Genomic DNA, 14,113 nt, shown 5'->3' with positions numbered 1-14,113 from the left:
TATGCCCATGTTTCATCAACACTCCGTGCCTTGCACTGGCTGCCAATCAGTTTCCGGACACAATTCAAAGTTTTGGTTATGACCTATAAAGCCCTACATGGCATCGGACCATAATAACTTCGGGACCGCCTTCTGCCGCACGAATCCCAGCGACCTCCGGGTCCCGTCGACAAAACGATGTCATCTGGTGGGACCCAGGGGAAGAGCCTTCTCTGTGGCTCTCTGGAATCAACTCCCCCCAGAGATTAGGACTGCCTCCACCCTCCTTGCCTTTCGCAAACTTCTAAAAACCCACCTATGTCGCCAGGCTTGGGGAAATTGACATACCCCTAGCTGTTCCATTTTATGTATGGTTTGGATTGTATGACTGTTTTATAATGGGGTTTTTATAATTGTTTTTAATATTAGATTTGTATTTCTGTATTATTTGTTGCGAGCCGCTCCGAGTCTTCGGAGAGGGGCGGCATACAAGTCTAATAAATTAAATTAAATTAAAGATATTGCAAAATCTCCATTCCCACCCCACTCTGGGGCCAACCAGAGGTGGCATTTGCCAGTTCTCCGAAGTACTTAAAATTTCCATTATCAGTTCTCCAGAACCTGCTGAATTATACCCCTGTTACAGCCATTTTAAATGGCCCAGAGCCTATGACAAAGGGATGAGTCAGAAGAACTTTTTTATGGATAAAAGGAGAAGTCCTCTAGTCATCTGGCGTTTGAAAACTGCTGTGAGTCACTTGCAGCTGAATGCCAGTTAGCCACATCATGATGAAGTGACAGAGACCTGTTTTGGAAGGGAGTTGTTAGGAAGTAGGCAGCATCAACTTTGTCACCTCTAGCTGATAATTTGCCAACAATAATAATAATAATAATACAAAGGTGGTATGCTACCATAAATTCCAAAGTATTTCTTCAAAATCGTTGTTTTTTACAAGGGGCCATCTGGTATGTGCTCCTCTTGAGTTGCAACAGGACACTTTTAATAATCTTCTTGCAAGCTGGAAAAAGGAATATCTTTGTATTTGGTCAAGAAATAACCAATATGTAGGAATATGAAATTGCTGGTAGTGTAACTAGACTATTTCTGACACTGGGCATTTCCATTAAAATAGAAATTAAAGGCAGCAGGTTATGAACATTCTTTCTTAGGTAGTAGGCAGCTTCATAATGGCCAATCTTTACCATAATTCATTCTTTCTATATCTGCTTTGATACAATGAGCATATAGGCTTAAAAGAAGTCACTACTTCTCCTCACAGACAGTGTTTTAAAATGGACTAAAGACGATATATTTTTTCTCCATTTTAAGAAGCCAAGTAGTTCAGTATAGCCATTGAGCAGACTGAGAATTTATCATCTGTCTTAGACTGGTATTTAATTATGGCATCAAACCTATTTCTTTTTGCAGATACTAAACAGCCTTCTTTCAACAACCTCCTCTAATAAAGTGCAATCCTATCTTGTTTAATGATATTATTTAAAATGATACAATCTGCAAATCTAATTAGATCTGCAAATCTACATCAGCAAAATACGTTAGAGCTGCAGAGTTATGCTTGACTGACTTGTTGACCTTAACTTTCATATTCTACTTCAGTAGATTTTTAATGGCCCCATTACCGGGACAGTTTTAGCATTCTTCTCATAAAAATACTGTACTACTGAGGATTCTGTGTGCTTCAGTAACAAGACTCTATCCATTTTCCTTCATGAGAAAAATCTAGCTGCTCAATGAAGTTAATTCCCACTAATCCTCTGGAATGATCTCGTCCTGACATACAGTTGGCCCCAACAAAAGTGACCTTAGAAAACCGTTGGGGCCCATATGACAGGAGATCCTACTTTATGAGATGTAGTAGATGTTGAAAGTCCCAAAAGGTCTATCAATTTTTGCTACCATAATTTCATTGTGCTTAAATGTTTATTTTATACAGATGCATCCTGCCAAAAGTTTCATTTGTGAGAGTTGCGCAGCCATAGAAATCTCTTAAATAAATAAATATTTTAAAGAAGAATTCTAATGTTAGGTACTTTACCACGCAGAAAAGGAGAGAGAAAAATACAGCAGGGTAAAATCCCTTCAGTATCATTGATCAAAGTAAGGTTACTTTTATAATGATGTGGTTTCATGATCGAAACATTGAAATATGTTAAAGGGTTAAATAAGGTTCAGGAGGGAAGTGTTTTTAATAGGAAAGTGAACACAAGAACAAGGGGACGCAATCTGAAGTTAGTTGGGGGAAAGATCAAAAGCAACATGAGAAAATATTATTTTACTGAAAAAGTAGTAGATCCTTGGAACAAACTTCCAGCAGACATGGTTGGTAAATCCACAGTAACTGAATTTAAACATCCCTGGGATAAACATATATCCATTGTAAGATAAAATACAGGAAATAGTATAAGGGCAGACTAGATGGACCATGAGGTCTTTTTCTGCCATCAGTCTTCTATGTTTCTAACCTACCAGATTTTCGATTATAGCATTAGGCGGTTATTTCATGCTAATATATACAGCATATATTTTTGGAAGGTGACCAGTTGTGAATATTGTTTATTTGGAAAGTACATGGGCAAACATCTCCGTAATCTTGTCAGATTTTAAGGGTCACATGTATTAAAGAAGAATCTTCATTTCCCACTTTAAAACTGCCAGACAAATTTGATTATTACTAAGTAAGGAGATACATTTTGATCTGGACTTAGGTAAGAAATTGATTTTGTGGAATAAATTAAATTTGAAAACAGCAGGGAAAACTTTTACTGGAATACTTCGCCTGTATAGGGATCAATACTTTAAATCAGGTGATTCTCAATGGTTGTTTTAAAGATTTTGACACAGTGTGTGTTGAATATTAGTTAGCCACAATGTTAACAATATACAGTACATATACGGTACCTCCAACAGCTACCAAAGCACTTGCAATTTTAGGCTCCTTAAGAGATGCAGCATTCAACAGAAACCAACAATTCAATTCTATAAAGCATTTTTAAAAGAAAATAATAGTTTTATATACTGTATATGCCTGAATTGTGAAACTAAAAATTAGAATATACAATTTTGAAAAATCCATATATGGATTTTGGCCTGTTAATATTTTTTAAAGGAATGGATTTCTTGTGATGGTATGGCAAAAAATATGATTCTTTAATTTATAAGATCTGATGTTATCCAGCTGTAACCTTGTATGATTTAAAATTACAACATATCTCAACATCATCATCATCATCTGATGATGATGATGATGATTGCCCCCCTTTAATATTGACCCAAATGCATTCAAAATTATTTTAACTACCGGTATTATTGTGCTCTATTTCTGTAGAGATGTAATTAGTGCAACTCCACCTCCTCTTTTATGTGGTCTGTTTCTTTTAAATTATTTAAATCCCTCAATTTAAATTTTGGGAAAGAAATTTTATAATTAAAGAACTTATATGTAACATGGTGATTTTGAACTATATCCCAACAATAGCAATAGCACTTGGACTTATATACCACTTCACAGTGCTTTACAGCCCTCTCTAATCAGTTTACAGAGTCAGCATATTACCCCCAACAATCTGGCTCCTCATTTTACCCACCTTGGAAGGATGAAAGGCTGAGTCAACTTTGAGCCTGGTGAGATTTGAATTGCCAAATTGCAGGCAGTTGGCCGACAGCAGAAGTAGCCTACAGTACTGTACTCTAACCACTGCACCCCCACTGCTCTTATACCAACACTCAATATGTCATTTTAGGAGACTTGGAGTATGGCAAAGAGGATATTTTTATATCACTAGAAGGAAATTTTCCCATTCCTCTTCCCCTTATTTTAAGAAGTAGAATAGGATCACTTCTGACTCTAACCTAGGTTTACAAACAACAAATATCTGGTATAGTATTTACTATTTTACTGGATTATTTATAATGCCTGCAGTCATTTTCTGCAAGATGAGCAGTCATATAAATTTGAATGAATGAATGAATGAATGAATGAATGAATGAATATACAAAAGCATACAGACTTAACATGCTGAATGAATGTTTAAAAATGGACATGTATCCCCATATCAGTTTCACTACATTATTCTTTTTATATCAAAAATTCATAGGGTTCCTTCTTCCTGATTTCTAACTGATGCAAGCAAGCATTTGTTTGGTTCACACATCATATAAAATCATAATTTATTTATCCTGCTAAATAAACCACCTTTAGCACAATGGTTTATTGTGCAGTCAACATTATTTCATGTTGGCTTTAGTATACATTATGAACTTAGTCACTATCTTCTTGAAATAGACAAAAAGTATTTAATAACAATGATGATATCCATTAACATAACCTACAGGTAAAAGTAAAATTGCTGGTAGTTCTCAACTTGCAATCATAACTGAGCTCAGAATTATTGTCGTAAGTCACTATGTTCATAAGTCCAGGATGGGATCTGATTTTTTGACATACAATATTTTGCAACAGTTATTAAGCAAACATGGTGGCTGTTAAGCAAATACATTTTTCCTAATAGAAATTCCTTCCTGTATAACCTCCTGTAAGTCTCTCTCTCTCAATGCTGTTCTGTGGGGTCTTTGAGGAGGCACTTGGGGGGGGGGGGAATTGATACGGCAGAGTGCTCACATAAGTAAGATTCATGAATTAAACTAAACCATGGGTGCCAAAATCTATTTCACTGAGGGCTGCATCAGGGTTGTGTTTGAACTCAGGGACCAGGGTGGGCATGGTCAGCTTGATGTTAGTCATTTCAGGGGGACTTGTGGTGACTTGAGCACTGCGGGCTGGTCCTTTGCTGTTTTCAGGGCAGCCCTGCAGGCCAAATCTAAACACCCCATAGGCCAAATCTGGTCCCGGGCCTTGAGTTTGACACCCCTGAACTAAAACCATAATTTTCTGAAAAAATGAGAATAGCTAGCTAGCTTCATTCATATCTAGCTACAGCTGACACACGATGAATGTTGTACCCAACACTGAACCAAATATAACATCCATACATGAAAACAGTTGTAACAGGCAGGTTTTTTAAATTTAAGTTTGAAACAAGGAACTTTTAAAAGAAGTGGACTAAAGATCAAACGAGCGAACAAAGTAATGCCTTTTATGCCTTAATAATTCCAGCATCATACTGATTTGGATTTATAGTTAGCTCCATTCGCGATGCTCAGAGCAGTTAGCAAATGCAAGGGTCAGCAAAAACAGTAAGATTTATCTAAGTCATTTAGATTTCTCCAGTTTAACTCAGAGCCCTATAAATCAGCACAGTAAAAAGGAATGAGTCATAATGCCCCCATAGCAATGCCAAGAATAACAGGACTGTCTTATTAGGGTGGCCATCCATCCTATTTTAGCTCTCCTACCTCCTCCGACTCCCTTATGCCCTCTAACATGGCAAATCTGTCACATCCTGTCAGTTAAGTCTCTAACACTTCAGGATTAAGCTAATACTGTTGGACGTCCACGTCCAATCCACTTAAAGACATTTTAGATGCCCCAAAAGCAGAAATGTTTAAGGGCCCAAACCCTATGAGGTGGTATCATTTTGGATCATAACAATCAACTATACAACCATCCAAATAAAATGTTGACTCATCACATACGGTAGAGTAAAAGCTGAATGTGTTTTCCCATCTATGAAGATCTAAACAGCTTAGAGCCAGATTGTACTTTGCATAATCTTCCTCTATCAACAATTTATCTGTATTTTAGGAACTCCATTGAGAGCTCTATTTTACATTTGACCATTGACACTATATTGGTGGGTCCTGTGGCAGCATCCTGACTGATGAATTAACTTACCTAAACTCCACAGCACCTTTGCAAATAACAGGTGCCTATTTTAGGAAAACTGCAGCCTGCCTCTCAAAAGTGGTGGTTTTAATAGTACTCCAAGATCAACAGAACAACTGAAATAGCATTGCTAACAATCCATAAGGAAATACTCTTCAGGACTCCACATTGAAAACCATGACATCTGTGAAGACCACATACAGCAGCAGACCACTGATGGTCCAAGATGCTCACAGCTCTGAAAGTGACAGAAAGAAGTTGATAAATTCCAATGCTTTCTGAATTCCTTTAACTTCCAAGTACAGTGGTACCTCTACTTAAGAGCTTAATTTGTTCCGTGACCAGGTTCTCAAGTAGAAACATTGTTAAGTAGAAGCAATTTTTCCCATAGGAATCAATGTAAAAGCAAATAATGCATGCAAACTCTTTAGGAAAGAAATAAAAGCTCGGAAATTTGGGTGGGAGGAGGAGGAGGAAGAAGAGGAGGAGGATAGTCGCTGCTGAAGGAAGAAGGTGAGGTGAGGGGAATCAAAAAAATCCAAAACTGTAAGGCTTAAAAAAAAAAGAGGGACTGAGGCAGCGCCCAGAGAAAGGAAAACACTCCATTTGCTCTGGGCTGCCCAGAATGGAGCATTTCTTTTCTCTGGGCGCTGGCAGGTTTATTCCCTCTCCAAGCGCCCAGAGAAAGGAAAATGCTTCATTCGCTCTGGACTGCCAATGCCTTCTTATAAGCGCCACCAAAAGGCTCCTCTGGCAGCCCAGAAAAGCCCGAGATGGCCGGGATTAAAGGGGGAATGGCAGGAAACTGTCCGGGCCTTTGTGCCAATCTCAAATTTTCTGGGAAATTTTTCTGAGCTCCAGTTCTTAAATAGAAAATGGTTCTTAAGTAGAGGCAAAAAAATCTTGAGCACCCGGTTCTTATCTAGAAAAGTTCTTAAGTAGAGTTACCGCTGTACTGTTTTTTTCCAATTAACTGTGGCTCCTCCATTTCCTATCCCCCCCCTTATCTTATAGCACAGTCACTTCAGTACAATTGTCAATGGTTGTTTAGATGATCTCATATGGGCACGATGATTCATATTGTCTGTTCATAATGGAATCAACACATTCAGAATCTACATGACTGTAATAGTAGAACATTGGCCCTTTAACTGATTAAACCCCATTTCCAAGAGGAAGAGAGGATGCAGGACTGAAACAGTTGATTTGGAACAAGGACACTGTGAGCAAGAAAAGGGTCAAGCACCCCATCTCCCCTTCTCTGCTCCCTATCATTTTCCCCATAAATGCTTAGGCATACTATGTGACATGGTTCACACAATAGGATACAGCTGACATTGCCTGATTCTGCAAAGCAAAAGAGGATCAGATCTATTTTTCCAAGCCCACATACTTCAAAGATATTTCAGCTTGCATGTATTGATGTCTTTGTTTCAGATTTTTCCCAAGATATGATTTGAGGCTTGACTTTTTACTTTGCCACTGTGTTAAATGTTTTGCATAACTAGCAGCTGTTGTAGTATTTGAAAGGGTAATTAAATAAAGGCATACAACTTTTTATCCAGGAAAATGGTCTCTGGGCAGGAACGTTATCAAGTTTATGTTTTGTATATCACACACAGAACCACTTATAAAGATGTAGAAGACAGGATTTTTATTTTTTTTTATTTATTCATCAAATTTATGTGCTGCCCATCTTACCTAAGTGATTCTTTCTTACACAAACAAGCCATACAATCATACAAAGAAACATACAGTAGTTAAAAGCAAAGTTAGAATTAAAACAAGAGTTAAAAGGGTTTTTTTAAAGGCCTGATTTTTCTTTCCAGACTGAAGAATAAAGTCTTCTGTTTTGTATCTACTCCCTCCTTGCTGCATCTTGTACTTAGCTTCCAATCTTTTTGCCTTTTGAATTAAGAAATACTGTATACTACTATGCTTCTGTTTAGCATTTGTGAGGAGAAATGTCTGGACAAAAGGGGAAAGGCTTCATTTAAAAGGTCAAGGATGCACTTTTAAAATAAGGAATAAGAGTCCTCAACACAGAAATAGCAGGAAGGAAAAGACATGAAATACAGTATACAGTACTGCTCAAAAAAATAAAGGGGACACTCAAATAGCACAACTTAGATCTGAATGAATGAAATGTTCTCATTGAATACTTTGTTCTGTAAGGTGGACAGTTTCATTTCACAGAAGTTTGATTTATTGGAGTTATATTCCCTTTATTTCTTTGAGCAGTGTATGTTAACACAACACAACCATAGTTTAATTAATCTAATTTTTGCGATGCACTTTATTTGTTTTTTGTCAAGCCATTCTTGACCTCTACTGACCGTATTGATATATTCTTAGCAGAAATGGTTTGCCATTGCCTCCTCCCTTACACCAATAGAAAACAAGTGGCTGAAAGTAACGTACATTTTACCATTTAGAACCCTTTCTTTGGTTACCACTTCCCTCCTCTTTGAAATACTGTATTGTTTTTAATTTAAAGAAGTAACATTGGAGCTCAATAGTCTGTTTTTGTCTGATACATCATTAGCTCCAACAGCAATCACTGGGCCGGAATATTATCAAATGTTTTAAATGTACCCAGCACCATAATACCCAGGTATTTCCTTACTTTTCTTTCTTTCTTTCTTTCTTTCTTTCTTTCTCTCTCTCTCTCTCTCCCCCCTCCCTTTCCCCCATCTCTCACACACACATTCTTGTGTGATAAAAGCACTCCTATAAAGGTGTGCAAGGGTTTATTTATTTATTAAATCAAATATTTATTATGGTCATAGATCAGTATAATAAGTGTGAAATACAATTAGTTTAAAAGCTGAAGGGTATAAAATACACAGTTAAAAAAGTTTTAAAAATTGAAAAGTACATATAGAGACAAAAATTAAAATAATTTATAGTGATGAGCTATGGTGGTGCAGTGGTTAGAATGCAGTACTGCAAGGCTACTTCTGCTGACCTGCTGGCTGCCTGCAATTTGGCAGTTCAAATCTCATCAGGCTCAAAGTTAACTGAGTCTTCCATCCTTCTGACATTGGTAAAATGAGGAGCCAAATTGTTGGGGGCAATATGCTGACTCTGTAAATCCCTTCAGCATACAGGGCCCTAAAGCACTGTAAAGTTATATATAAGTGCTTATATACCACTGCAAAGTGGTATATAAGTGCTATTGCTATTATAAGACCAATTTATGAGTGACTCTGGATGGTTTACAAATAAAAGCTCTGCATCCATATAAAATGAGAGATAGATAAAAGCAAAGTTAAAAAACAACAGAGGTAAAAAGCTAAAAAATGTGGAGGGGGCGTTCTCAAACAACTGCAACTTTCAAGCTGTGGCTCATAATAACATATTTTTATTATAAAAATCTTAGAAAAATCTTTTTTAAATGCTTATAAAAATCTTAGGAAAATTCAAAAGGCCATTTCTACTATTAAACCCATCCAAGGACACTTGTTTGCTATGCTACCTTAGCATGGAAATACTTTCATTTAGTAGGTTACTGAAGGGTGTGTTTTTTTTAGAAATGAAGGCATCATCTGTTTAAGATTATAGTCCCTCGGAAAACACCTTCTATCCCAGTTGGAGGAAGAGAAGTTGCTAAATGCTAACAGCCAGGCAGATACTACAAACTGATTCCAGCTGTTCTGCCTGCTGAACAAGCAGGCACATATTTTCAGTACAGAAATTGAATTCATGTTAGCAATGACTTTGCAATGTTCTTTGGGAGCAATTAGTAAATAATTTGGGGAACAAAGGTATCATTACAGGCTTTTTTCCCTTTTAGTTTCCAACCCGCTTAACAAGGGCTTCATCCCATCTTTGGTGACCAGCATATATATTATGGGAAGACAAAGTGGTGATAGGTACATGGACCAACCTGTTCTGGAGACCTACTTATAAGCTTTGAATGAGGTTGCATTTCCCTACTAGACAGTTCCAGTGTGCAATTGTGGTAAGGGGGGGGTTGCATTCACAGCTTCTACTTGAGAATAACTGTGGCCAAAAGGTCTTTACAGAGAGTCACTCTATTAGATTTCCTATATCTTATATCAACTACAGTACCACAATACACACTCTACATGGAGTGTTGAGACCACTCAAAAGGTACAACTGGTCCAGAATGCAACAATATGCATAGTTTAAAAGTCTATCCCCGTGCTACTGAATGAGTTATATTAGTTATCAGTGCAATTCTAGGTCTTGGTCATGGTCTATAAATGACAGGGCTTAGATATCTGCCTATCTCCCATTGTATCAGGTTCCACCCAGCAGAAACATCTTATGGGGCTTAGGTTCTCTATTGTTCTGCTTTCTTCTGAAGATTAGATTAGATTAGATTTATTGGATTTATATGCCGCCCCTCTCCGCAAACAACGTGCTCCCATCAAATTCACACAGCCCATTTTTGGCTTCCTGCAAGACCTGGCTATTTCCACAGGCACCAGCTGAACATGTTAATGTGGTGTCCAACTTTGGCAACTTTATAATCACTGGACCTCTCAACTCCCAGAATTCCCCAGCCACCATGGGTCGCCAAAATTGGACATTCCTGTGTTAAGACATAGCCACCAATAAGAGTATGTTCAAGTGATGTTGTTTTCCACCCTGCCATGGCTGTGGGGGCCTTGTTTAAAATGTTGTTTTGCTTTTAACCCATTAGACACCCCAAGCTATGCATGAGCTATACAATTTGTTTTAATGATTTTATATTGCTGTTTCATTGTATTGTAAGCTGCTCAGTATCACTTTAGATAGCAAGATGAGGGGCATATAAATTTAATAAATAAATAAATAACATTCATTGACTTATCAAATCCATCTATAAATAAGAGCAAAAAGCAATCAAACAAGCATTTTCAAGACGAGAAACTACCCTGATTCTAAAAGATGACCTCTTGGGATAAGTCGCAAAAGGTTTGAATGTTCTGCCAGTTCCCTTTTGTTTTGAATTATGCTATCCCGATGGGAAATAGTCTTCAAAACATGTAATTAAATATAATGAACAGAAATAGGATTTTAGGTACTGTTCTAAAGATAGAAAAATATATTGCTCTTGAAAATCTCTTGATAAAACTGTTTATCACTGCTAAAGTACCAGTAGCTGTAGTTTCACAGTAAGTTTGTTGAAAACTTTATTTCATATTTTATTGAAACTGAAATTATCCCCAACTAATCAAGCAAAGCAGAAATGTATATTTTAATAAAGAAAAATAAACCTCAATGAATTCAGTGGGAATTGTTTTAACTAAATGAGCAAAAGATTGATCCTATTAACAAAATTCATGCATTTGGAATGCAGAATACAGAATTCATATTGTTTTGTGGCACACAGAGCTATTCCTGTCAGCCATGTGAATGTTACAAAGACAATTTTCCCCGTTTGCTTCCATCCACAGGAGCTTCTGCTATGCATTTCCAGGATGACCAGAGGCTAAAGAAAACAGGGATGTCATACATCAGTGCAGGATATACACATAATATCAGCCATATCTCAACATCTCTTTGCATCTGCCCCTCAGTATTTTTTCAGGAGCCTGATTATTTAACAAAAAGTGCTTTTCCAAGCGTAACCAGCAAATAGTCAGAAAAGATCCTTCTGCTTTAATTAACCCAGCTAATTGTTGCAAGCACAAAAGTATGATATTCCACAATAGGTATGCAAGATCTTTATTAGTTTTCAATTACCTTTATTAAAGTTTGCTTCCTTCAACCGCTATTAGCACTATTACTACTATTAATAGTTTTTAAAAAGGCAAGCTCCACCTTTGGAAAACAATATGCCTATGAAACGATATTAAAAAAATATCAGCAGTCCGTGATGGATTAAAAGGAGAAGGATGTTGATGGTCTGTGCCTGCATCCCAATACACAGCATTTGTTGTTTTAGAAATTAAATTCCCCCCTCCCATCAATACCAGAGCTCATCTCATTAGCAGCGGGGATGGTTTAAATGTTACATGGGAAGATTGATGGGGTGTTTTAGAATGCAATCAGCGCACTAACAAGAGTATACAACTAAACAGGCAGGCGTGCCAAGTGGCACAGGACAGGCAAGAATTTGCCAGGGGCTTCTTACTGCGAGAATTTTCAAGCAAGAATACCCGAAGAGCAGTTGTAATAAAATAAAATAAAAGCTGCTTTTTTTTTAGCCCCAAAGCGCAATGCCACGAATGTCACTATTTCCATCCAGGCCGTCGCCGCCGCAATCCTTGCACAGGGAAAAATAGCAATAGCACTTATATACCGCTTCACAGTGCTTTTACTGCCCTCTCTAAGCGGTTTACAGAGTCAGCCTACCAATCTGGGTCCTCATTTTACCCACCTCGGAAGAATGGGTGGCTGAGTCAACCTTTCAGCCGGTGTTGAGATTTGAACTGGTGAACTACAAGCAGCAGAAGCAGCAGCTGAGGAAGGGGGGGGGGATGAATAAATAAATAATCAATCATCCTCCCTAAGCAGCCAGAGCTTGCAAGCAATAGGCGACCTTAGAAAGGAGGGGTCGGTTCTCCCGACCCCTAAAAAAAAAAAACTCGGCAAACTCCTTCGGCAGCCCCACAGGGAAAAAAAAAAAAAGCCCCGTCACGGGAAGCAGCAGCCCCAACTTGGCGGGAGAACGGCGGCGAAAAGGCGCAAGAGGAGATTGATTGACAAACAAGGGTCCCGCGCCGCTCGCCTCACGCAGCCCTCAGCCGAAGCTCCGGGGTTGCAGCAGCAGCAAGGCGCCGCTCGCCATTACCTCGGCCGGGGTCGGAGCGCGCGCAGGGCTGCCATGTGGGACTCCCCGCGCGCCAACCTCTTGCCAATCCCCCCCCAAACACACACACGCTCGCTCCGCCTTACCAGATTTGGGGGGATATCTGTAGAGGGAATTGGACGGGATATTATCCACCTCTTCAACTCCGGCGTTCTGCCGGCTGGTGAGCGCTCCCATGCTTCAGGCGCGGCGGCGGCAGCAGCAGCAGCAGCGGGCATCCGGGGTGGCGGAGTTGCGGGGGGGGGGGGGAGAGAGAGAAGGGGGGGTGGAAGGTGCGTCAGCTTCCCAGCTCACACCTTCGCCCGCCGAGCCGGAGTCGCCGACGGGATGCGCGGGGTCGGTCGGTCGCTCCTCCCGCCGCGGCGCTTGCTCCCCCCCTCACTGAGGAGGCTGCCGCATTGACTTGCCTCCTGCTGCGGTCCCCAGGGGGACGGCGGTGCCTGCTGCTCCCCAGCCGGGGAGGGAAGAAGCAGCCATTTCGGGCACCCCACGTCCACCACTTTTGCCAGGAGCACCGGGCTGAGCAGTGGGGAGGTGGGGGTAGAGAGCCGCGCTTGTAGTCTTTAGCGGAGCGCTGCAGCCGCCGAACCGGCGGGGAGAAAAGGCGCGCGCGGGCTCACCCGCGCACTAACTACCTCAGGCGTCGCTGCTACAAGTGCAAGAGGCAACCCCAGGAGCGGCGGCGGCGGCAGCATCTCCGCTCACTGCGGTAGCTTTTGCAAGGAGCTGGGCGCCGCCTTGACGTTGGCGGTGGCGGCTCCGTCCTCCAGCCAATGGGGGCAGCCACGAAAGGAGGCTGCCTTGCTCGGCAGCCAGCCCGGCGGCGCTGGTTTCGCGTCCCCCCCGCCCGCCTCACTCTCACTCCCTTGCCCCCTCCATTTCTTTCAGCTACCATCCCAAGTTCACCTTGGAACGATTTTTTTTTTAAGAAAAGAAGAAGCCCTGTTGGAAAGGCGGTAGAGAAATACTTGGAGGAGGAGGACAGCTTATCATTTTAAAAGCCCAGGAAAAGTTTTGAGGGAGAGACTTGTTTTTTAACACCGGAAGCTTCCCGTCATTGCGTCTCGGCCGCCTGCCTGGAATTTACCTTCGTTCGTCTCATTAAAAAATAAAAATGTGCCAGGCGCAAGACGGGAAGAGAGGCCCAGCTAGCTAGTCCGGCTGTGCCAAGACAGAAAGGAGCCTTTTTTGAACAGAATGCCGTTGTTGTTTCCCCCCCCCCTCCCCGTTTCTTAACAGTTACTGAGTTGCTGCACTAAAACCTCTCTGTTTCTATGAGGTATTTACCCGTATATGCCCAAGCGGGCAGATCAGTCATCGTAGTTGAGATGTCATTTGACATCTTCATCGCTTGACACACAGACACACATATAAACCATATCTCAGTCTTTCTCATCTTTAAATCTTATTCTCTTCCCAATTATTTATTATTTATTTATTTATTTATTTATTCGATTTTTATGCCGCCTTTCTCCTTAGACTCAGGGCGTCTTAAAACGTTAGCAATACAGTAGCTCTTTTTAACAGAGCTATCATAGAACTTGCAAAAAAGAAACAGCAAGGT

At 40.1% G+C, this 14,113-nt stretch overlaps 1 protein-coding gene across 4 annotated transcripts in view; it reads right to left on the bottom strand.

Annotated features, from left to right (window-relative positions):
- Positions 1 to 13,257, bottom strand: part of RNF157 (ring finger protein 157) — a 136,858-nt gene extending 123,601 nt beyond the window's left edge. For 3 of the 4 annotated variants that reach the window (XM_070739856.1, XM_070739857.1, XM_070739858.1), the window contains exon 1: positions 12,636 to 12,775. In XM_070739856.1, the coding sequence (XP_070595957.1) occupies positions 12,636 to 12,726 (91 nt within the window). In that variant the 5' untranslated portion in view covers positions 12,727 to 12,775. Of the gene's footprint in view, positions 1 to 12,635 lie in introns of all 4 variants that reach the window. The other variant, XM_070739855.1, reaches the window with a different exon arrangement.
- Between the last annotated feature and the right edge of the window lie 856 nt (positions 13,258 to 14,113).

This window comes from Erythrolamprus reginae, chromosome 2 (genome assembly GCF_031021105.1).
Source record: "Erythrolamprus reginae isolate rEryReg1 chromosome 2, rEryReg1.hap1, whole genome shotgun sequence".
Lineage (NCBI taxonomy): Eukaryota > Metazoa > Chordata > Lepidosauria > Squamata > Dipsadidae > Erythrolamprus > Erythrolamprus reginae.
Note: the sequence above shows the minus strand (reverse complement) of the source record. Positions and strands in the feature narration are given on the sequence as shown.